At 43.9% G+C, this 25542-nt stretch overlaps 1 protein-coding gene across 1 annotated transcript in view; it reads left to right on the top strand.

Moving 5' to 3' along the window:
- The window catches only part of LOC102383901 (ameloblastin), a 132413-nt gene extending 114672 nt beyond the window's left edge, over positions 1–17741 (top strand). Inside the window, exons 10-18 of the mRNA XM_025202525.1 lie at positions 7101–7151; positions 9428–9472; positions 12097–12213; positions 13578–13814; positions 14251–14289; positions 14747–14809; positions 14924–14968; positions 15263–15307; positions 16762–17741. Of these exons, the coding sequence (XP_025058310.1) occupies positions 7101–7151; positions 9428–9472; positions 12097–12213; positions 13578–13814; positions 14251–14289; positions 14747–14809; positions 14924–14968; positions 15263–15307; positions 16762–17289 (1170 nt within the window). The 3' untranslated portion in view covers positions 17290–17741. The remainder of the gene's footprint in view (positions 1–7100; positions 7152–9427; positions 9473–12096; positions 12214–13577; positions 13815–14250; positions 14290–14746; positions 14810–14923; positions 14969–15262; positions 15308–16761) is intronic.
- Positions 17742–25542: the final 7801 nt, after the last annotated feature.

The raw sequence follows: 25542 nt of genomic DNA, 5'->3' as shown, positions 1-25542 counted from the left end.
CCCAGTGTCAAAAAAGCTGTGGGAAAAAAGTGGTGCAGCATATATGGCAGCAACATACGCCACCAGAAGTGGAGCCTGGCTGGACAGAGCCACATTCTGGCTGCCAGCCAGGCTCCAAGCATCTGTATCGGCACTGCTACTGCCCCAGGAGGCCCCCAGGACCTCAGGTAATGCTCTCCCGGGCTCCCCTATCCCACCCAGGACAATTTGCCCCTCACCAAACCCCACGTGCAGGGGCATGTGCAGTGGCACAAATTTGTGCCAGTGCTATTTTTGCCACAGCAAACACATGCCCCTGCATGTGGGGAAGTGCCCAGAGACTTCAAATATTAATACATGGTGTCAAAGAAACTCTGGCCTGTTGTGGTCTGAGTTCTTTGCAACAGAAGAATTGCTCTATTTTTCCCCTGTCAAGAAATTAGTGAAAGCTAAGAGTTGGCATTTTCTGAGTGGTGCCTTGTATCTAAAAAGGCACCACTGGTCAATTGAAGTGGAGGGAGTAGGGACTGAACCCAGGGCTACATCTATGCAAAGTAAGCCCTAGGCTACAGCTATCCATTGCTGTAGAGAGCAAGCAAAAAGAAGGGGATAGGAAAGCAGTAAAAATGTAACAGGACAACTTTGAGATGAAACAAAATGGAGGTGATACTGAACAATGGAAGGAGCAAAATGGTGATAGAAACAACTAGTTCTTGTGAAAATGAACAGGACCTAAGACAAAAATCAATAAATGGGAAAGAAAGTCTGGTCCTTCCTCTCCTTCCAGGCCCACTGAAGCTTAATGGCACCTGACTCATTTCAGCTCTTTTGAAAATACCAACCTCCATCTTTTTCAAGGTCTTATTGAGACAAGAGGAGGACCAAGTTGCTTAATAATAGGGGTGTGCAAAACGGGCCCTATTTGATTTGGATTCGGATTTGGCCCAGATCAGGGACAGTGATTTCATTCGTTGATTCGGATCCCTGATTCCATTTGGCTGATTCCGAATCTGACGATTCAATGCTGATTTGGTGAATCAGTGATTCAGACACAGGCACATCTTTAAAAGTTTTTTCTACATACCTTGAAGTAGCAGCATGGCTTATGATCACTGCAATGGTGGGGTGCGTGGAGCATCCCACAGCAGCATGGGGGGGCTCTCCAGCATGCTTGGCAGCGAACCTAGAAATGGACTGGAAGTACTTGCAGTCCACTTCTGGGTCCGCTGGGGAGCACGCTAGGGCCTCCCCACCTTGTACCCACACCACCCAGCAATCGGCTGCAGGGGGGACCCCAGGTGCCCCCCCCAGACCAAAGAAGCACCAGTTGCTGAGCTGGGGGGGGCAGGGGGGGCCCGCCAGCACACTCCCCAGTGGACCTGGAAGTGGACCAGAAGTGCTTCTGGTCCACTTCCAGGTCTGCTGTTGAGCGCGCTGGGGAGCCCCTGTGCTTTTGTAGCATGTTGCATCTGCCCCAGCACTGCAGTGATGAGAGCCTCTGCTACCTAGAGGTATGTAGAAAAAACATTTAGAGCTGTGTCTACATCTGAATCACCGAATCTGTCTGAATGGATTCAGAGAGTTTAAAGGGTCTCCTGATTCGATTCAGAGGTTTGGCCATGGAATCGGGCCAAATCTCCGCTGAATCGAATCAGGGACTGACGCTTCACACAGCCCTACTTAATAACTGCTTCCTCATGGGATCAGGTTGGCTTCCTGGGTGGGGAGTACTGGCTCCATTATTATGTGTTTGGATGGTGAGGTATTAGGAAGACTCAGGGTGGTCAGTTCTCCCGTGAACAGAAGCACCGAATCCCGGCTAACACCATTCTCCACCAGAGGCCCAGTTCTCTAATGCGTATATTCTTACTTTAATGCTCATATCATACTCCTCTAAGCACTCATGGTCCTGGAAGAGGAATCCAAGTTTCTCACTCAGGCTGCTTGGAAAGCTGTGATTCTCAGTTAATGCTGGAGCTCAAACTATGATACAGGTACTGCTCTTAACAACACTTCTGAAACAAGCATATACTTAGCAGGGAACATGAACAAATTCAGCATCCTTTCTTATATTGTTTCACAATAGGCCAGGTGTAGAATGGGGTCTTATTTTAAAGCATCCGGTAATAGTCCCTGCTGTATGGCAAGAAAATCTTTAGCAAACCCAACCTAGCTGTAAACACAATGGTGGTCTCTATGCAGTTAGCTCAGCCTATCGCACAGCTGAATAGAGAATGCCATTTAGAGTCAATACTCGCTATATTCCATTGTCCACTGAAGAGCTCCATAAGATATGGGGTGTAGTTTGCTACCAGACATTCCCCTACCCAGAACAATGGCCCACCAGGCTCTAAATCTAATGGAACAAATTCTGCTTCCAATGTAACCCTGGGACTAATACTCACAATTTGACGGATTCTCAGTTTACACCTGGTGTAACTGGGAGCAGAGTTGGGCCGCATGCTCTTTGTGTGCACTCTGTTTTATGAAGAAAATGCCTCCCCAAATACAGGCTGTGGTATGCAATTAAAATTAATGAGAACGTAGGGCCTACCACTTTGTGTGTGATGGAAAGTTGGGAAGTAATTACTGGTAGGTCATGCCTACATCTCTCTCTTCATTTTGATTGGCTAATTAGTCAGTTAAATAAGGTTCATGGCTAGCCTGAGAAAGGGAAATTCACAAATGACTGCCATACAAAACCAAGACTTTATCTTGTGAAGGTTTTTGAGACTTGGATCTGCAGGTTCTAAAAAAGCAGCTCAAGCCAGCTAATCAAGGTAATGCTAATTGTACTGGTCTGTTATGGATAAGGTTAGATATTTGTTGTGTAGGGGATCCTTAGGGTTAGGGCTACTTCCATCAAACATTTTGGTACACTTAGCTGAAAAGTACTTTTGCTGTCAACTCCCCAGCTTGTGACAGAAGATCAATGATTATCCACAATTTGGAGTATTGAAAATGGTGGGACTGAACTGTGAATTTTCTATGTGAAGGGATGTAATTATGAAAAGGATTATCATGGGCAAATAGATATTTTGTTTAGTTGGACAATGTCAGGCCTGCAGGATAAGGAGGATATAATTTAACTAGCCTGCATCTTCCAAGATACTTTAGTGTTTGAAAGCAGAACAAGCAGAATAGAGTTTTAATGATAACAGTAATGTTGCACATACCATATCAAGTCTGTATAGCATTCATAATGAAATATTAGTGGCATTTAATTTTATTATACAATTTATTTGGTTTTTTAAATCCCAAACAACTCATACCAGTATTCCCACAAGAGATGCCTTACAGCCTATAATCTTAGCATGAACTGGCTATGGGAATTCAGCAGTCCCCAGATTTAATGATTGAAAATGAATGGGATTTTCATGTAAGAGTGTACTTGTATGGATAATGATATGGTTTTCTTGGTGCACTATTTAATTTCCGGGAGCTAAAACTAATCTAAAATTCCCATAACAATTCTGTTCCAGGTAGAGCTCTGAAATATGAATGTCTGGATGCTGATGTTATGCCTCCTAGGCACAGGGTTTGCTTTGCCAGTAAGTCATATGCTTATATATCAAATTCTAGGTTGTTTGTTAGGGGAAGATACCTACCAATTTACCTCTTGGCTTTAATTCCATGTATAGATGAATGTGATTTGGCAGCACAAATTGTACAGCAGGGAGTATACTGACAAGAGAACAGCTCTTGAAAATCAACATCTAGGAGAACATTTTCCAAATGTTCGGCATTTTGTAGTTCCTGTTGTTCTCAAGGGAGATGCTGGGTGTTGAAGTGTTTGGAAACACTGCTCCATCAGGATTTCACTTCTCTAATATACAGATCCTCCATGCATGAGAATTCAGCACTCAAGGAAACTCCAGATTTTACAGCTAGCATAGCAGTTTGTTACCTGTTAGAATATGCTCATTTGAAAAATATATTTCTATCTTTTGCATTTCAAGACACATTTAAGATCTTCTAGGCAAGTCATAAAGTTCACAAGAGAGTCCTACAATAGTTTGTCATTTTCACCACTTTGTTTGTTTATTCAAGTATTATTTTCCCCCATCTCTACAAATCTGTTGAAGAAATGCAGAGAGGGAGAATTAGAAAACCAGAATTAGACTTGTAATACTTCCCAGGAATCACACTGAACAGGAAGTGTTCAGCATTCTAAACAAAAGGTACACTTTTCAGAAGTGCTCAGTGTTGACCTTGATTTGGCTTCCATTAAAATCAATGAGAGGTTTGCCAGAGGATCAAAGCTAAGCCAATGGGAGTTCTGCTGTTGACTTCAGGGAAAGCAGAGATAGGCTACTGTTAAGTAGGTTTTTTAAATCCTCTTCTTCTCACAAAATGCTTATATGGTGAAGCTGGTTGAAAAACCCAAAACATATTTATTAAAAGTTTTGCATGATTTGTCTCCTTTTACCAATTTTAAAATTAACAAAATTCTTTGGATGCATTGAACAATGCCAGGGTATGTGTATGAAAAAAGCCACCACTTGGAAGGAAGGTCCCAAAGTCAGCAGTGGAATTTAACACAATCTTTTGTGAACAAAACTGCTACCATATCTGTAGTGCAGTAGGGTTCAGAAACCCTAATCAGAATAAGGTCTTTGTTGGGTTAGGCAAGTAGAAACCTATTGCTAGCAACAGTGCTTTTTCTGCCCTATTAACCTGTTTGATTTGCACAAGGCACTCTTCTTGTGTGTCTTAACAGAAGTGCATACATTTTGCAAGAACATTTCTCATAGACCAGCAGCTCACCACCCTTCCTCTTTCACTCACCAGTGCCCAAGAAAACAGAAGAGTGTGCCAAAGCAGAAGCTGTCATTCTCACTCATTGGGTGCATCTACATGAGATGTTTACTGTACAGTTGACTAATTAACTATACAGTAAACATCTCAGCATCCTTACATGCACCCCTATTAGGACATATGAAATGAATAAAACCTGCAGTAGGATAGTACTTGTAAAATACTGCTGCAGTTTATTTGTGTGCAGCAGTGCATATGTAGATGCTGCTTGGCTTGACTGGGGCACAGCATGCTTCAGTGTGAGGCTAGCCAGCAAGCAGCCCCTGTGCTGAAGCATCCTCATGCCTCAGCCAGCTGCTCTGCAGCACATGGAGCCCAATTGGAGCAGCCTGAGCTGGCAGGCTAACCCCTCCAGGATGCCCTGCCAGCTTGGGCTGCTTGAACCAGGCTCCGCATGCATGCACAAATAAACTCTGGAGAAATAAGCACATGTAGACACACCCATTAGGTCTGATAATAGGTCTGTGTTGTTTGTTCTGTCTAGGTGCTTACCTGGTTCCAATCTCCATAGTATCCCAGTACCTTTCAAGCCTTTATAAACAAACAGACAAACAATTGCATCTCTCTTCCTTTCCAGTTAGTACAATAATTTGGTTTGAGAACAGAGGTTTATTACAGTCATATAATCTAGATGAGGAAAAATGAATTAATTTAGTTGTGAATGTTCATAAAGTTCTGAGACCCATGGTCATTTTTTCTCTCCTATGAAAATGAGCTCCAAATTCTAGGTCCAGATCCTGGTAAAGTTTTGTTTTTCACCCTCACAAATTCCCCCTTCTGCTCAACAATTTTGCTGCTAAAGAAGAATGCAGCATCTATGGGAAGTTTTGCTTGCAGGGGGAGAAGTCATTCTGTCCCAGCTGCAACTGAACAGACAGTACTGCTGAAGGACTTCATTGACTAAGATAGACCAAGTTGTGTTGTCAGATCTATGAGACTCATACCAGGGCTCTGGGCTCTGGATAGATAGCTAGATTGAGCTGCATGGTGAACCATGACATCAGTACACTCCTGACATATACAGATTTATCTATGGACACTACAGCTATGTCTGTGCACGCTGAGAAGGCAGATGCTAGAACAGAATTTTAACCACATCTTTAGTCACTTTATACAGACACTAACCTTTAAACAAATATTCTTGTTCTGCAATACTGGTCAAATTAATCTCCCCTTCTCCTCCTGTCACCTCTGACTATTTATTTCACTGAAACAAGATTTGTTTAAAGAAAAACTAAGCTTCCAAATATTACTTCTGGACCTGAGGGAGAAAGGAGGATGTGACTTTGCTCCCTCTAGTCTTTCATCTTATACTTAGTCCTCAATCCTGCATACTTACACTGGTTTAACTTGTAATTAGCTGCAAGTAGGTCCATAGGGATCACTGCATTGAATGGCATTATTCAGTCTGTTTTATGTTAGGGCACAGTAGCAGACCAGGTAAAGGGGTATTACTATGGCCCTAGGGGTGCAAGTTTGAGTTTTCGTCTGGATCTGTGCCAAAATCCCTAGTACAACCCAGCCATACATGGTAACTAGTCATTCAGGCTGGGGAGTCAAAGGCAACTGAACTTGGAGCTGGCCACATCACTCCATTGTGTACCACAGGCTACAGAAACTGGCATGTCTTAATCACACTAGCCTGATGGGTTGCTAGGCTCAGGATGGACCTTTCACACTTTTTTGGTCCATTGACTATGTATTCATTCAAAATGGAGAAGCTCAAGCAGGACAGGGTGATCTCTCTTTCAGCACAGCCAATAGCTTCATGGCTGGGACACCTCTATGGGGAAGTGAGAGATGGAAGTTCAAGTTCTTGCTCTGTTAATTCTGATTATCGATTTAAGCCTCAACCTACTCCCTTTTCCTCCCTCAGTGAACACTGTCATCACTGGTCTCTTTCTAGTTCTGGTCACAACTTGTACACCCATTCCTGTCAAAATGGAAAAAAGGTTTGGCAGGAAATTTCTGATTAACTTCAACTGTGAAGCTTTGTGGCAGGGACTCTTTCTTTTGTGTCAGCAAGAAGCCCCTGCCTTTTAATTGGGATCTATGGATCCTACCATAATATTAATATAATAATATAAATAGTAAAAGTGGGGACATGCACAACTGTAGAGGTCCAGCTGCTATGATATTTTTTTATCTTTGTTAATCTTGTATTATGTGAATCCATAGCATCATCCCTAGCTACAGAACACTGACTTCTCCCTAATATCTTTACCTTCACACCTCCCTGGCCCAGGTGAGGAATATATAACCTCTCAAAGCCGGGTGCTAATAGCTGTTCTGTTTGCTTGTAGATGTACCCTCAGCATACTGGGACACGTGGAATGGCTAGTATGAGCCTTGAGGTATATTTTTTTCCATTGTTGTGTATATGACAACCATTTACGTAGAACCCTTGTTGTAACTAGGACAGCTTGGGTGAGATGAAACAGGAGGAAGAACAAGCAACTCAGGATTTCACTATCCAGAAAAATGACTTTTCACAGCCAAAGAGGGCCCCCCTCCCCTGGCTAATTAACCGAGTAAAATATTCCAAAGTAGACCTGGTTAAAGATGGCACGTGGCTCCCCCTCCTGCTAAATTTCACAAGAATTTTGCAATTTCTTTTTCCAATGCCTGCATCTATATATAGAGAGAGCTGATTTAACTTTTAACAATAACCAAATATCTGTTTTTGACATCCCCAAATGAGGGAAAATAAAACTAACTCCCATACCAGAAAAGCTTGTCATGGTTTGGTTTTACAGTTAGGTCTCCTTTGTGATGCATTCAGAAGAGTTCACTCCTCTAACAATCCTTTCTGGCAGATCAGCCCACTGCCCTCTTGACTTGGTTCCTGGGAATTTGTCTAAAAGAATCTAATACCTGCTGGGTTTTTTTCCTCAAGAAAACAGTATTAATAGTTTTCTGCCAACCCCTTGGTGGTCTCTTTATGCCGTCTGAGTAAAATGGACAGTGTAACCTAACTCCTTAACTTCTATGTTGGAATCAATCCTTGCTACTTCTGCAAAAACACACACCTTGTTAATTGCCAATTCATTTAAACTAAATGCAAAAATATTCCTGAGTGAGATTTTCAACAAAACAAAATCAATTGTCCTTAAATACTAACTTTTTTGCCTCAATCTCCCACCTTTTGGGTAAGAAAATTCTTTCCAGCTTGAAGAAATCAATGCTGTATCTGCTCATTAATATGTTCCCTAGTGATGGGCAAACTTCAAGTCAAGTCAAAAAATGCCTAAGGGAGTTAGACACTCAAATCCAGCTGAAATATAAAGTAAATTGCATATTTAATTTCCTTAGGCTCCTTTGAAAATCCCTACCCTGGAAGCTTATGCCTAGCCAAACTTTACTGCTCTGAAATTGTATGAACAGAGTCTATCATGAGTTTTCCAGTACTTTCTGGCTTCAGAGAAATGGGACTGTTTCAGAGCAGCTTCAAAACAAAAGTCATAGTGACAAAAAACACTGAAAAGAAAAGAGATTTCAGACAAGATGTAGGCACCTCCTCAGTTACAGTGTTAGGAGAGAGTGGTGGTGGTTACTATGACCTAGCATGTATAAGTTACTTTACAAAGATAAGCCCCTGTCTTTAAGAACTCCCATTTTAAACAGAGAACAAATAAGTGAAGCACAATTTTACTGTTCAGTTTTACTTCATTGGAACCAGCATCCTTTATATAGCCTTGGCTTCAACTTAGCTAATGTGAGTGTATGTGTATGGGTGGAAACTGGAATTTTCGTGAACTCTCAAAACTGGCTAAACAGCTCCCATTAAAAGGCAATGGTATAATTCCCCTTGGCTTTCCTCTACCCTGGTCACACTTAATGGTAAAACTCTTGACTGACTCCTTTGGGAGTAGAGTTAAGCAAATACTGCGTGCTTTTGAAAATACCAACCTTAGTACTGAGTCCAGTGAATCTGGACAAGGGGATCAGAAAGCCCATTGGTTATATGCCATGATTCAGCCATGGCAAGGAGCAAATGATGGAATAAAGAGACTATTCTATTTGACCACTTCACTAATGCCACAAATACTAAGTGACGTATTTAAGAAATACTACAGTATTGTAATGATTCTTTTTAACTTAGTGCAAAAGCTGCAATCCAGCATAATATATTAAAATTTAAACACACAAGCAGTCCGGTTAAAGACACCACTGATTGAAGGTAATGTGATGTGAATAAAATTAACCATATCTATAAGTGCTTTGCAGAATGGTCCTAAATAATGTCTCAAACTTTCAAAATTCAAGTTTAACAGGATGTTTCTAACAGTATTTTTACATATAATTTTCATATTTGTCAAGCTTCTCAGGTGCATCTTCTTTCCTTATTTCATATATAAAACACTCCAGCATAATGATGAGCTGCTGTTACCTGTTAGTTGGTATAGATCCAATATGGTTTGTATTATACTAAGCATAATATGATGGCCATTCCATGCTTCATAAAGATGTATTAGAGATACTGTATAGTTGATTGTTCTGCTTCTAAGCAAGGATTTCTCCTAATCACTCAACAGTAGATAATAGTTTGCATTAGCATTTAGATGAACAGTGAGGATATCATTTATTCCTTTGCTTCAACTAGTAAAAGATTTTTCTGTTTGTTTGTCAGAAGATGAGGCAATATGGTCGACAAAACATGAACATGCTTCCACAGGTAACTATTTATTATAAAACATTTATTATTTTGAGAAATTTGTGAATATTTTGGAAAGGTATGTTACTTTTTATACACATTTCACAATAGTATTCTATTTGTCGATTTCTTTTTTATAGTAGCAATAAAGAGGTAGCAAAATGGTATTGGTGGCTATGGACACTGAAATTATTGGCATTTCAGCCTAAAGACAGCTTCACAGGAATGATGGTAACTCTAGGTTTTAGTGACTAAGTTTCAAATTAAACACTTAATACCCCTTTCTACCTAGCAAAATTCAAATGTGTGGGGGCATTAGGGATCATATGCAGAAACAGTTCTGTTGCATATACCCAGACTGAAATAAAGCTTATTCCTTGAATAAAAATTATGAAGCCTTTGTGTATAAACCGCCCCCCCCCACTGAATTTTGAAGAGGTTTAGTTTTTGTGGCTGGTTTGCATGGTGCCATACACTGAATGTGTAGCATACCATCATCCTGATGCCAGCTATCAGCCAACTGCCAGCATTAGGACCTGGACAGCCCCAGGTCTGGAACCTGGCTGGGGACTGCTCTGGTTCCAATGCTGACAGTCAGCTGATTGTCAGCACTGGGATGTGAACTCACCAGTACCCAGCACCTTAAAAAGGTTTGCCCTGCAGTCTCCAAAAGGCCCTTTAAGATGCAAGATCCTAGTGAGTCTCAGGGCATGGGGCAGCTCTGGGGTTCGGGACACAGCCTTCTGGACCAGGAAGGGGAAAGCCTGGGTCTGAGTTGGGACGGGGATGCTTGGTGCCAAATCCTGATGCTAAGCTGAGCATCAGGGTCTAGCACAAGGCAACCAAGGGGGCCAGGACAAAGCCACCCCTGCACAATTGGTGGGATTGGCTTGGGGGCAGTTCCAGGTTCTGAACCCAGCTGCTTTAATCCTGGGGATGCCAGGCGTGCAGCTGGGGATGGGGGTGTGCAGCAGCACGTGCCAGTTTAAAGATGAACCCGTGCAAGCAGCAGGGGGTGGCAACCCAGCTGCTAGCGTGGGACAGCTCTTTAAATGGGCAAGAGCATCTGGGCATGGGGGAGCTTTCCCCATCCCCAGCCACAACTGCCCCTTTAAAAAAGGCATCCAGCAGGAGCACCTGGAGATGGAGAAATGTCTCTCATCCCCTACTGGACACACCATTTTAAGGGGTGCCCAACATGTGCAGCAGGGGATGGGGATAGCTCCTCCTTCCACATCTGCAATCACCCATTTAAATGGCAGCTGGGGATGAGGGAGCTTGCATGGGTGCCTCTTCAAATTGGCATGTGTAGTGTGGGGTGGGGGAGTTCCCCCATCCCTCACTACACCATGGGGGGCATTGGGAGCCTGACATCAGGGAGCCTCTCTCTGATGTTGGGCTTTTAGCACCCAGGAACATAAGAAGGCAGGCAGGCCTTCACATGAGGCACCCTGCTGCACACCTGCTTTCTAAAGGTCTGGGGCACTGTGAACTCAGCATCAGTGAAAGGCTTCCCGATGTCGGGCTCACTGCATTCCAGATCTTTAAAAATGTCTTTAACATTTGCCAGCAATCTTAGTCTCCTCTCTGTAAAACAGGGATCGTGATACTTGACTTCAGCACAGGGGAGAGATGAGGATAAATTTGCTGGACTGTGAGATGTTCAGACACACAGCACTGGGACTTCATCAAGAAATTCTCCTTGAAGATTGTTATCAGCATTCAAGGATTATTGTTATTGTTATCAGCATTGTTATTAGCCCTTGCTTTCAAATACTCAGACAGTCCTTTCCATTTTGCTAATGTGTTTAATGCTAAAACAGTGATGAGATCAAATGTTAGGAAAATTAGGCAGGCTTAACTTGGTCCTCTACTCTTGCCAGTCTACACTTAGGCCAGGTATAGACATTACACTTTTACTGGTATAAGTGATTGGAAACAGGTCTATACCCATAACAGAACAGAAATTTGACACACAAAACTGGACTATACCCATAACAAAACAGAAATTTAGCACACATAAACTGATTTTAAAATGGCAGAACTCAATCTAAGATGCCCACCCCCCTGAGCAAAGTGTGAATGTGTTCTGTTTTCTACTGATCTAAACTATACCACTTACAGAAAACCGCATAACTTAGATTGATTCAACCTTGGGCTTTCTGAATGTCTGTACCTAGCCCTTGTGTATGTCTATATATCAGTAACAGCTGACATCATAAACCCCACATTCATAAACCCCATAACTTATGGAGTCCAGGAGCTTTCTGACAAAGCTTGTATGCTGCTTCTATCCCAGCTTTCAATGTAAAGACCATTTAGCTGGATCATGAATGTGAATCAGAATTGAAGAGGCACATAATCAAAGAAGCATCTAATCACCGTGATTGGGAAAAGGTTAAAATAGCTGTAAAAAATCCCCAATGATTGTTGTCTTGTAATCCCCAGTGGCCTTCACACCCTTAAAATATTAACACATTTTTTGCATCTGCAAAACTGAACTGTGTCTCCCTCAAGTTTTAATGAGCGCATGAAATACGATAGTAGGATGGTGCTCACCAAGTCTTATCCAGTACATTGGTATAATAAAAACTGGCATAAAAGCAACCTGAAAATGTCTCCCTCTGCTTTCACCAATCTCTTAGTATGGTCGGTACGACTATGGTGAACCATTTAATTCAGTCTGGCTGCATGGTCTTCTCCCACCACACTCTTCATTTCCATGGTTACAGCAAAGACCACAAGAACGTGAGACCCAACAGGTAAGCATTTTCTTGGCATTCTCTACTTGCCAGAACTCCAGAAACTGTGTTCAGGAAATCAGTAAAGGCTCATGCAAGTCAGAAGTGCTCTGGAAACACACCTCCCTATGAAGCAGCAGAAGTTAGTCATTTGTGAAGACCTAGTAGCAGACACACAGACAAAATGTCTGTCTTAGTTCTGAAAGTTCTGTTTTCCTATGAATGTCACTAAGTCACCCAAAGGAAACAGATGAAAGAATGTCATTTAGTGGTCATGATCAGCAACAAAATCTTAAGGGAATCAGTTAGCCTAAAGCCATTGAACCAGGCAAACTTCTCTGAGCATCTTTAAAAAAAACAGCTGCTTCTAAGGGGCAGGATGGTCTAGTGGCTAAGAGAATTTAATACCTGCTCTGGAATACCTAGATTGCAAATCCCTGATCTGGAATACTCTCATTCAGTTCCCTGCTCCATCAGAGATGCCTAGTGTACTCTTGGGGAGCTAGGCCATGACACCTAATCTCACATAGGCACATAATTCAGAGCTGTAGGCAGATGCCTCAGTTCCAGACAGAGGTAGGATATCAGAGACCCCCATCCCTTTGGCATTTCCTATTGGCTGGTTTTTGTGTTCTCTTTCTTCCGATCCTAGGCATCAAGAGTTCCTCATTTAAAGTGTTGGGAATTTCAAGTTCTGGCCCTACAGCCTGATTTTTAGGCACAGCAATGGTCAGTACTATTAAATTCTGGAATCTGGCTGCAAGTCTCTCTGCATCTCAGTTCCCCATCTACAAAGTAGACAGTACCTTGCCTCATAGGTGCATTGGGAAGATAAATGGTATGGTTTAAGCAGGAAGGGGTATAGAGATTCCTAAGATGGACAGTGGCCTCTAAGTGAAAGCAATCAAGACTCTTCTTTTAAATTTAGTTTGGAAAAAATGGCATTGCGTGAACAGTGTATGTTAATTATGCATCCTTAACACTTAAAATCAGGATGTGGGAAAGCTTATACTGAGTACACCCTGAGATTCTGCCCTCTTCCAGGTGATTAGAGGGTACTGTGGACCTAGATGTAAACCCAGTAAACAATCTGTTTTCATCACATTACATAAGAAAAAATGTTATGACAACTGTAAAGTCTGCACTGTAATATACTGGATTAGGAATTGCTTGCAAATAATATAGATAAAAGACAAGGCAATTCAATGCAATGCAATGAAGCATGGGTTTTCAATGCTGGGGCCCAAAGAGGCTTCAAAGGGTTGAGACAGAAATGCTGGCCTCATTTTTCAGTTCTCTAAGTTAAGGAAGAGGCTATATCTTTGATATAATTAACTACCACTCTCCTACCCTTTTCCTCCTGGCTGCACCTCTTCCTGTCACAGTATGAATATGCAATGCCTGTACATCCACCACCTCTGCCATCGCAGCAGACCCCACTTCAGCCACAGCAACCAAGATTACAGGCTCAGAATCCTTCCCTGCGCTCAACGCTGCCCTCAAAGCAAGGTCAAATACAGCAGAACGAAGTGTTGCCGCCCGTCCAAGTGGGACAGCCACCACTGCAGCAAGGAGAACTGCCTGGGATTCAACAACTGGTACCAGCAGAGAAGCAGCTACAGGTAGCTATTGAAGGCCAAGGTGGCTTAATCCAAAGCCCATGGAAATCAGTGAGTGCCCTGCCACTGGTGTGAGCAGACTTTGGATAAGGCCTGTGCAGTGGCTAATTTGTCAAGCCTATACTAACGTTTGAATGTATTTACATTAATTATATGGTGTCACCACATAGTTATCTTTTATTGTACTAAATTTCTCGAAACAACTGGACTTATAGTTGATGATTACTTGAAAAAGATGGCAGGAAATTATGGTTTGAAAGAAGGTCAGATAGCAAAATTCCTGTCCCTATATGGAAGCAGTGCTCGCTAGCAGGCCAAACTTATTTGGCTAGTATAGCAAAGTCTCTCTCCTTTTTTTATTGTGTGTCAGTTTGTTGTTATTGAATCTTAATATTTCAAAACCATTTTATTTACTGTGCAATTTTGTTTTCTAATGCAGTTACCAGCGCTGGAATATTCAGGGCATTTGGGTCAGATGGTAAGTGCAGTCTTTTTTATGTATCTTTCCTATTAATAGGAACATGATACCAAAGATTTCAGGGTCTCAGGTAGTCTAATCTGTCATTTCTGCACAAGAAGCTAGGATTGCTTAAACCAACCGAGAAATTCCCCTTTGTAATAGACTTCTAAAATATAAAAACCACATTAAAAAACATATTTGCAAAAACAGTTTACAGTATAGGACATAAATTCCTTTCTCTCTGCTACAAAGCTTCCTGCTTTTATTATTTTTGCTGTTCTTGGTTGGCTGAGTTGAGGTTTTTTTATTGGAACACTCAGAATGTTTTATGTATGTGTGCCTTTTTTGTTACTAGGGTATCTAAGACACATGAACGTGACTATGAATATCTGTCTTGCCTTTTCAAAGCAATTGTGGTATTTGCTATATTGTCTTGTGTTGCACTGAAATATTCTGCTTATTTCTTTTGGTGAAGATGTACCCACTTGTCCATCAGTTAGTCCACCAAGGTCCAATGCAACCACAACAGCAATCAGCAGTAAGTACCTTCCCATTTCCACCCCCCAGTTCCTCTTTGCCTTTTGTACACTCATATCATTTTAAAGTTTTCCCTTTTTCCACTTTTTTTAACTATCACTTTCTTGATGTCTAGTTGCATCCTGCCCTGTTTTACATGTCCTATGCAGCAAACCAAGGAGTAAGTCTCTTGTTTATTTTCTACCTAAAAAAAGTTATCTAATACTCCAAGTGAGTTGTTACCATTGCAACACAATATAAAGTGAAAGCCTGAAATGTTAAATGCCATGGGAGCAATTTGAATGTTGAACTCCCACTAGTTTTTATTGGGAACTGGGTCTTAATTTGCTCGGGTGACTTTCGAGACCTTAGCCAATTTTTAATATAAGGTCTCTTTTAAAACCCAGAGTTCAGCAAAACAAAGTCACATTTGCATTTGGCTAGACTGATTTGTACTTGGCTGTATTTTCTTTAGGGTGCTCCTGCTAGGCTTGGCATAGTGAGTTCAGAAGAAATGCTGGTACGTGACTTCATGGATTTGCTTTGTGTTATAAACATGTTCCCCCTTGCAAACATATGATCACCAACAGCTGTTATAGTCCTCCTCTAATATGTAAGGGAAAGACAACTCTCTCCCAGCATCTTTGTCACCTTTGCAATGTTTGTATACTGTTAATAGGTTGACCAACACAAGCTAGGAAAGTCACCTTGGATTTTTAAAGGGCATTGTTATGTATTTCCAAAGAATAATTCTACTTTCCTACATTTCTCTTTAAGGCACTGCCAAGTGAAGGCTCTTGTGCTAAAAGACTTGTGTTCCCAGAGTGAAATATATACAGAGTTTGCTTTAAGCTAAACACACTTTGAATTCTTTGTAATTTATATTCACTGAACTCCAAAGTGGGGTAAAGGGATCTTAGTGTAAAAAAGAATCAATCCTTACAGGTGCAATCAAATGCAGTGACCTGAAGGCCCTGAGTCCTTGAACTGCAAATGTATGTTGTATTTTGTTCTGGAGAAACATGATACAAAAAGCCCCAGATAGAGCTTGTCTCTTCCATATAGTAAAGCAATTAAACTTTTTAGATCTCCTGATAAAATATCCATAGATAAGCATTTTCCTTTAAAGTTTTAAAAATTAAAGGCCAGTTTCTATTCCACTATTAGATACCTAGGCCACATCCAGACATGCATGGACATTTGGTTCCCCAGGGACAACCAGCAGCGGTGCACCTTCTGCTGCTGATAATTGTCCCTGGAAATGCCTGTGCCATGTGTGCCCTGGCATGTGGCAACTGGTGGGGCAGGGGAGGCTGCGGTCAGCACTGGGCTGGCCCCAGCAGCCTTACCTGGGTCCTGGGGGCCTCCCAGGGTTGCAGCCTTGTCACTCCTGCCGCATGGAGCCTGGCTGGCAGCGGAGTGTGGCTCCAGCCAGCCAGGCTCCAGCTTTGGGTGGTGCATGCTGCCACCAAGTGCACTGCTCTACTTCTTTTCCCCCATGGGTTTTTTTGACCCCTGGATATCCTCCATGCCACTCCCTTGGAGTGTGGAAAACAACTGAACATGCAGTATGTGCTGCCGCAGATATATCTACAGTGCCACATTCTGCATGGCTGCGCTTGTCTGGATGTGGCCCTACAGGTGATCGTATTTGACCCTGCTCAATCCCTGAAAAACATCTGAAGGCAAAGATGATGGGGTCTTACAAAACGTAGGTGCAGGTTGGAACAGGATCTGGTCCATTTTTGTGAAAAAACCTAGAAGAGATTAGTGTGACTGTGTAGCCCAGAATATAAATAGCAGTGCTTCCAGGTGACAAAAGTCGATCACTTCACCCTGCCCTATGGCTGTTCTGATAGGCTGCCTTTTACTGATGGCACAAAATCTGCACCAGTTATGTCTGACTTACTGTCAGACTAGCCGCCGTGATAGCAATGTGATGGAATAACAGTTCCTCACTTCTTTTCCCCCCAGGGAGGTAGAGGTGGGGTACCCGCCTATGGTGCCATGATTCCTGGATTCAGAGGGATGCCTCAGGACCCAGCCCTGCAGGGAGATTTCACAACGGAAGATGATAACCCTGCTACAGCACATAATCCAGCCATCCAAGGAGGCGCCAACCAGGGCCCCTCAAGAGGCTCCCAATTTCCGGCAGTGAATCCTGCAGGGCATGGAAGTGCCATACTTCTTCCAGAGGGGATCCCAGCAGGACAGGAGGGTTTTTTGCCAAATATTAACGATATGCCAGGCCAAGGGGTCAATCCTGTTGGTCAGAGAGGAACTCTAGGGGTGACTCCAACTGCTACAGCCCCAGAATTAACACAGGGTATCCCTGACAGCTTTATGACCTTTGGTGCTGAGGGCACAGTACCTCTGGGTATACAGAAAGAAGTGACCGTGGAGCCTACCATGTTCCCAGAAGCTCAGCATACGCTCATGGCAGGAAATGGGGCTGAACAGCCACAGGTTATGCAAGATGTCTGGCATTTCCAAGAGCCCTGAGCATATTTTGGAAACATACTCATATCATTCATGTATACCCTATGCCTGATGCACTGGCCAACAAATCTGTTTATCTGCTTCTATGGCATTAGCAATAAAACATTTAAATGTGTTTATGCAGCTGTGGAAATGCTGGTGCAACTTTATTTTGTCTCTTTCCCAAATGAGAAAGAAAAAAGCTCTCTTCACATTCAAATGATTAATAGTTCAACTAAATCCTGCAGTTAATTACCATCAGTTTCCACCTCCCCCCTAGAAATCAGTCAAATTTCAGGTGTTTGTGGAGTGTCCCTGAGAATAAAACCAGGATGATGTATAACAATTATTTCTTTTTAAAACTTTGCCTTTAGAGAACTGAGATGCATTCTGATAGACATGTTGTTTCATTCAAACAGTTAACCGGTGTTTATGGCCCAAACCCCTGGCTTTGTTAAACATGTTGGTCTAATGCACTTGAGAGTTAGTTAGTATATAATAAACTTCTATATAATAATTTCAATGTTTCTTGTCGTTTTTAAAACAAAAAGCAAGCATATTTTCTAACTGGAGAAAGGGATTATATGCGGAGAGTGCTTTATGTCATCCAAAATGCATACACAGCCAAGTTTTGCCTTTCACAAAAAAAGGCCTCAGTGAAAATGTGAGCAGATTCCTAGCTCAGAGAAAAAAAAATTATACCAGATTCTGCCATGTGATTATTCATGGGCCAAGGTGTGCTGCTCAGGCTGTGGCTGGTGTGCACAGCTTTAATTTTATGAACTTGATCAATGTCTAACACAACTTGGGACACACACACACTAAAAAAAAATGGCCTAACTTCGCAAGCATTCTGCTGCGGTCGCACAATGAAGTTCGTGAAATGACTCGGAGTCTTTCAAGGGCAGATTTTTGGCAAGAACTGGATATTCAAAACTTCACTGACATGAAAATACAACAACAATTTGTGGGGGGAGAAGTAGAATTTTTTGGGCCCATACCCATAAGCATTTATACCCATAACGAACCCCACTGCTGGGAGTGGACGTGAATATGTACCCCCCCAATATCTGGCAGTGCCCCATGTGTGACACGACACTGGTAGCAAACCTTGTCGGTTCTCCAAACTCCATTGCTAGAGATGCCAGAAACGTGGTGTTCAGAGATCATTCAGAACCAAGGAGTCTGCTCAATTCATCATCTGAATTCTAGTCATAACATCTCGCTTAATATGAGCACAACCCACCAACTGAGGGACTAATGTACATCTCGACACACCAATTCCAGCTGCCTCACGCCAAAGCCAGTGCCCCACAAGAAATAAAGAGTGACACGATGACTTTAAATTACAATACAGAGAACCATAGTTCCTAATGTAGCCTTAATGGCCATCTGGAACAGGTCATGGGACAGGACTCTTTGGGACCCCTCCACACCAGTTTCTTTCCTGCAAGCTCCAGACTTGTGTGTGCCTCATGTGGCTTCTGCTGGCCTCCTGCCAGGTAAAGGCATGTCTCGGGTCAGGTCTCAAGGTTAGGGTGGCCATCATAGAGGACAGTCCGGTTTTCTGCTAATCTGTCTTCTATTGATATGAAACCCAGTGCCTTTATGTCCTCTATTTCTCTCTTCAAGAGAAAAATAGAAGACATAAAGGCGTTGGGTTTTGTATCAATAGAGGACAGAAGACAACTGGACTGTCCTCTATGATGGCCACCCTACTCAAGGTGGTGGCCTCTGATCTACTGCTTCTGCTCCGAAAGAGCCCCAACTAATTTCTCATCCCTGTTTTCCCCCATTTCAGGTAGTATATCTCTACTTTGGATCCTTGGGGTTGTTGAATTCTCTGCTGCCTGGATACTGTGAGGTCCGATAAATTGCTAGCAGCTCTTTCATACAGTTCAGGCATTGTTTAAGGGAAAGGTCTCTGCCAACCTAGCAAGAGCAAGTGACTAGGGAGCTGCTCTAGCAGAGACTGGCCCAAGAAACATTCTTCTTCAATACCTCACCTGAAGAGGCAAATATAAAGTAACATGAGGGAAAATATGAAGTGAGAAAAATAAAGTGATAAAGAAGTGAGATGAAAGATAAAGTGAATACCTATGGAAAAGGAGGAGTTGGAAAAAGCCTGGACAAGACCCAGGGAGATAGAGATTCCAGCCCTTGCTGTATTTGCAGAGGCATAGGAGTTCATGCGTTTGAGACAGAGAGCAGATGTTCCTGACAGAAAAGACCAAAAGCTTACCTGAAATGAGTTTCAAATCTGATAAACAGCTCACTCACAGTTGCACTGTGGATGAACAATCCTTTCCTCCTTAAGGCTGGTGGCACACAATATTTTCATTGGGAAGTTCCCCTTCCCCACACTCTTCCAATTCATCAACTGTTCTCCCCCTCCTTTCCTGGGCACCATCAATTCTTCCAAACACCCAACAAAAAAGCATTAATCTTTCAAGTGTCACTTGAAGGAACAGCATCCATGCTAAACCACTGGAAAAGTTAAAAAGCAAAGCCAACTTTATCAGGTCAGCAGTGCATCTGTGAAGTTTTTCTTCCCCCTCCTCCTTGTACCCATTCCTCTGTCCTTGTCTCCCCCATATCATGATTACATTGTGATACAGAGGCCCAGAAGGCTATGTATTTAGGGGAAGAAACAGCGGGATGAGTTTTTGGGACACAAACCAAATTTCACCAACGCAATAAGAATGTGTGTTCTTTAGATTTCATAGCACTGCTACTCATGTGGAGTTTGTGATCTGCCACGACCACAGAAGCAGAGCCAGGCAGATTGCTCCTCTGAGCCTCAAACAGTTGCTTTGCATCTGCTAATATCAAGTTACATTGTCAAGATTAACTTTGCAGGGAAACAGAGTTAAACACAACTACTCCTTAAAAGTGAAAGCTGAAGTTCTTCTTGGTACTGAAAGGCTGACCCCGTTAAGGAATTTGTATGAATCCTCACAAGCCACCTCCAGCTTGTCAGTACATTTACTGATAAATGAGGATTTGCTCAGACTAGACAGGTGCCAGGTGCAACTGTCATGGGCATGGCATAGACACCAGAAACAGAACTAAAATAAAGTAGGCAGGACAGTTGCGTGAGCCAGTGAACCAAATGTTGGGTTGGGAACCAGGTGACTTGGTTCTATGCCGAGGCCTCCTGGAAGACCTCAGTCATGTCACTTCACCATTTTGATGGCCCATTCATAAGTGATTCATCACTTGCCTCTTTCTATGTATTGCACACCACCTCTAGAGGCCATTGCATAATAACTATGAAACATTCCTCACTGAGTGGTCTGAGCTACATAAACAGATGAGCCATATAGAGGATAGACTGGGTGTGGATTGGGCCCTTTATTTGAAGGGGCTTTCTCTTGTCACCCTTACTAATGAAGTTGCATGCCATCAGCTGTACAAGTGTGAAACCCTCTTCACTCAAGGGGCAGGGGTGGTAACGTAGTTGGCCCTTAACAGAATATAAACAAAATATGAGCACATGCCAGATGGGCAGCATCATGCATGTTGTCTGCAATAGACAGGTCATTCAAAAGTCATGGACTGGGGCAGCTAAATGCTGAGCAGACATTGTAGCTATGCAGGAACTTTCTCAACTGGGAATTCTAATAACCTGTTTGAACTTGACTTAGACAGATGTAAGACACACATTGCAGTTCAGCTTGCAATCATGCTATGTGCTCTTGTTTATCTTAGGCCCTGAAGTGGCCCTCAGTACCATGGAACGACTCTTTTTGGTATGTTCATCTTCCCACGGAAATGGTGCAATGCAGTGCTCTTCCTTCTTACTATAAGCATACAAATAAGGCACAGATAAACTTGCACAAGTACACACAAACTGTCTATAACAAAGCAGGGACTTGAACCTAGACCTTCTGGATCATATGCTTATACCCAAGCCAGGGGTGGGCAAAATACAGCCTGCAGGCTGGATCCAGCCCACCAGGCAATTTCATCTGGCCAGTGGATAGGTGCCTACCAATTCACTAGCAGACAAGATTCTTTGGGTGAATCTGATATCTTTTATTAGACCAACTTAAATAGTTGGAAACATTTTTCTTAGCAAGCTTTCAGGTTTAAAAACCCTTCGTCAGGTTGCGGAAGCCTGTGCAGTTGGTGTGTGATCTTCCTGGATGGAATGAATAGTAAAGTAGGATCTGTGTGAAGCTTCAGTCCCTGATTCGATTCGGCAGAGACTCAGCCCAATTTGGTGGCCAAATCTCCAAATCTGAATCAAATCAGAGGACCCTTTAATCTCTCTGAATTGAATCGGAACCCGCTGAATCAATTCAGAGAGATTCAGAAAGATTCGGACATAGACACAGCTTTAAATGTTTTTTCTACATACCTCCAGGTAGCAGGGTGCTCTGGCTAGTAGGTGGCTTTGTGGCACAATGGATAGTGCATTGGACATCTAGAAGTGGAAGGGATTCAAAGATTCAGTGTTCAAGTCCTGATGGAGTCATGCTTTTTCTCTTGCTGGGGTCACTTGATCCCAGATGACTTCCCACCTATGGGAAGTCAGCTGACTTCCCGGTGATCTCATGAGGTCCCTTCCAGCCCCTAATGTCTATGAAAGCTATGGATGCTGGGGCGCATGGTGTAAAGCACTTCCAGGTTCACTGCTGAGCACGTGGAGGGCCCCCCCAGCACTCCTGTGGGATGCTCCATGTGCCCCACCATTGCAGCATTCACAAGCCGCGCTGGTACCTCAAGGTATGTAGAAAAAGCATTTAAAGCTGTGTCTATGTCCAAATTGCTGATTCTCTGAATCAGCACTGAATCTTCAGATTCAGCTTTGGCCGAATCTACTCAGGGACAGAGATCTGAATCAATGAATCAAATCACTGTCCCTGATTTGGGCTGAATCCAAATCAAATAGGGCCTGCTTCACACACCCATATAAAGAAGCCAGAGGCTGGTACGTATACAAGAAAGGCAGTCAGTAAAGATGTAAGTAGGGTGCCAGGTCAAAAGCCCCCTATTCTGTGCCTCCTCATCAAGGTTTTGTGTTTGTTGAGATAAGGACATATGGCATTTCTGCTGACCCCAAACCCCCTTCCAGGTTCTGTCACCTCATTCTCAACCCCTTCCCCACCCCACTGCCGCCAAAGGTTTGCTGTTTTGTGGTAATTAGGAGGAGGAACCAAGCTGAAACATGGGCAGTGATCAACAGGTTTTCTTTATTAAACAGGAAAAGTTTGGCAACCAGAACATTTTAAACTGAGGCATGTCTCTTCCTTGCACCATATTTCCCCCACACCCCAGTGTGGGCCCCTGAGGGATGTTGGGGAGAGAGAAGGGAAGGGGAATGTGCCTGGGCAGCCTCAGTTGTTGCCAACACTGCCTGTGACAAGGGGCCAGTGGAGCCTGAGGCAGGAGACCTCTGGTCCAGTGCCAGGGTTTGTGGGTCCTTGAAGTCCTCCAGCCCTACTCCTTCACGGATGGCTCCCACCAGGGTGAGGAGGTAATTAGCCAGGCCTTTGCAGATCTGGATAGCCTGCCTCTATGTAGGACCAGGGCCCCTTCTCCCCATCCCTGCACTCATGGTGCCAGGCCTGGTCTGTAGTTGAACTACTGCTTCCAACAGTCTAGTTGCCCCTCATGAACCAGGGCAGGCAGGGGTAGGTTAGTCCCTTGACAAAGATTGGGGGGGGGGGGTCGATGACATCACTGATGATAAGATTAGGGACCCCAGGAGTGTAGCACCCACTCTCCATCAGCCTGGGAAACAAAGAAGTGTGCAAGAGGTGTGCAACCCGGTTGGGGAGGACCAGGTTAGAGAGCTTCTGGAGGGGCTGGACATGTTCAAATCAGCAGGTCCAGATGCTCTCCACCCCAGGGTGTTGAGGGAATTGGCAGGGGTTATTGCAGGGCCCCTGGCACAGCTTTACGAGCACTTGTAGTGCTCTGGCCAGGTGTCAGATGACTGGAAGAAAGCCAACCTGGTCCCCATCTTCAAAAAAGGGAAAAGGGAGGACCCGGGCAACTATAGGCCCATTAGTCTTGCTTCAATCTTGGGGAAACTCTTTGAGAAGATCATCAAGGAGCTAATCTGTGATGGGCCAGCAGCAGAGATGATGCTCAAGGGCAACCAGCATGGTTTTACTAGGGGCAGATCCTGCCAGACCAACCTGATTGCCTTCTACGATCAGGTCACAAAAGCACTGGATGCAGGTATTGCGGTGGATGTAGTCTTTCTGGACTTCAGCAAGGCCTTTGACACTGTCTCCCATCCTATTCTCATAAAAAACTAGGTGACTGTGGCATTGATGCCTATACAGTCAGATGGATTGCAAATTTGCTGAAGGGTCATACTCAGAGGGTAATGGTGGATGGGTCTTTTTCGACCTGGAGGGAAGTGGGCAGTGGAGTCCCCCAGGACTCGGTCCTTGGGCCTGCACTGTTCAATTTCTTTATTAGTGACTTGGACGATGGGGTAAAAAGCAGCCTGTTTAAATTTGCTGATGATACCAAGATTTTGGGTGAGGTGGACACGCTAGTAGGGAAGAACAGATTACAGCAGGACCTGGACAGGTTACAGGGGTGGGCTAACGAAAATAGGATGGGTTTCAATACTGACAAGTGCAGGGTGCTGCACTTGGGCAGTGGCAACCAGCAGCACACTTATAAGATGGGAAACTCCCTTCTTGAGCACACTGGCAGAAAGAGATCTTGGAGTCATTACTGACTCCAAGTGAACATGGGCCGACAATGTGAGGTCATGGTCAGTAGGGCTAACTGTACCTTGTTGTCCATCCACAGATGCATCTCAAGAAGGGCCAAGTAGGTGATCCTCCCCCTCTATGTAACACTGGTCAGGCCACAGCTGGAGTACTGTGTCCAGTTCTGGGCGCTGCGCTTCAGGAGGGATGTGGACAGCATTGAAAGGGTCCAGAGGAGGGCCACCTGCATGATCCAGGGACAGCAGGGCAGATCCTACGAGGAGAGGCTACGAGACCTTAACCTGTTCAGCCTGCACAAGAGAAGGCTGAGGGGGGACCTGGTGGCTGTCTATTAACTCACCACGGGGGACCAGCAGGTTTTGGGAAAGACCCTGTTCCCCCTAGTGCCCCCCGGGGTAACAAGGAATAACGGCCACAAATTGTTAGAGAGTAGGTTTAGACTAGACATCCATAAGAACTACTTCCCAGTCAGGGCGGCTAGGATCTGGAACCAACTTCCAAGGGAAGTGGTGCTGGCTCCTACCCCGGGGGGGCTTTTAGAGGAGGGTTGATGTCTACCTGGCTGGGGTCATTTGAGCCTGGTTTTCTCTCCTGCCCAGGGCAGGAGGTCGGACTTGATGATCTACAGGCCCCTTTTGACCCTACTTCTATGAATCTATGAAGATGCAGTCATTATCCTGACCGGCTGTGTGAAAGCTGGTGGCCTGGGCCCTGGATGTCTATGTGTGTGTGTGTGTGTGTGTGTGTGTGTGTGTGTAGGCCACACACACATACACTCATACGCAGAATCCAGGCATGCAGGACACACACATATACACACTTAGCGGACACAGGGTAAGCTGGGTGGCCATGCATGGGATGGCCAACTGGCGGTTCATGGCTATAAGGGCACATACCTGCTGCAGTTCCTGGCTCTTCTTTCTTGGGTGTGCTGGCCAAGAAATGAAGGCATGAGCATGTCACAATGATGGCAGGGGGTTGGGGGCTTGATGATCGATGCCAAGCAGCCAATAAGGGGTGGCTTGTCCATTTGGCTCTGTTCAGGAGTCTTCAGCAGCCCAGGTAGCCCATGGGGCATGCTGGGAGGGGTGCAGGAGCTCCCCCTACCTGCTGGGCTTGGACTATGCAGGCAGGCTCTAAACCTCACCCCACCAAAGGGCTAATGTCTGTTCTGTTTGCTCCAGACCTAACCTTAGAGTGGTGCTTAGAGTGGTGCTTAGAGTAAAGCTCAAAAGTTAGAGCACTCGTGCCTCAGACTTTCTTGAATGCCTGTACTTAGCCAAGGACTCTATCCCTGCTCTGGATAGAGTCCCTGGTTAATCAGGGGAAATGAGGGTGGCTGGGACTGATGCACCATGGGATCCTAGAGGACTGCAAGTTGCTCATTTTATCTCCATGGAGCAGACTGAACAACACAACCTAGGTAGCATGGGCCAGAATTAACCCTAAGCCTAACCTGAAATGGTGTAACTTTGAGACACTCTGAGGGTACATAGCACAAGTTAATGAACTTAAACACGTGGATGCTCACATTTAAAATGCCTTTAATATGTTCTAGGTTCAACATGTAACTTCA

The sequence above is a fragment of the Alligator sinensis genome, unplaced genomic scaffold, assembly GCF_000455745.1.
Source record: "Alligator sinensis unplaced genomic scaffold, ASM45574v1 scaffold560_1, whole genome shotgun sequence".
NCBI classification, from domain to species: Eukaryota; Metazoa; Chordata; order Crocodylia; family Alligatoridae; genus Alligator; species Alligator sinensis.
The sequence above is the reverse complement of the archived record's forward strand: the minus strand, read 5'-3'. Positions and strand labels throughout refer to the sequence as shown.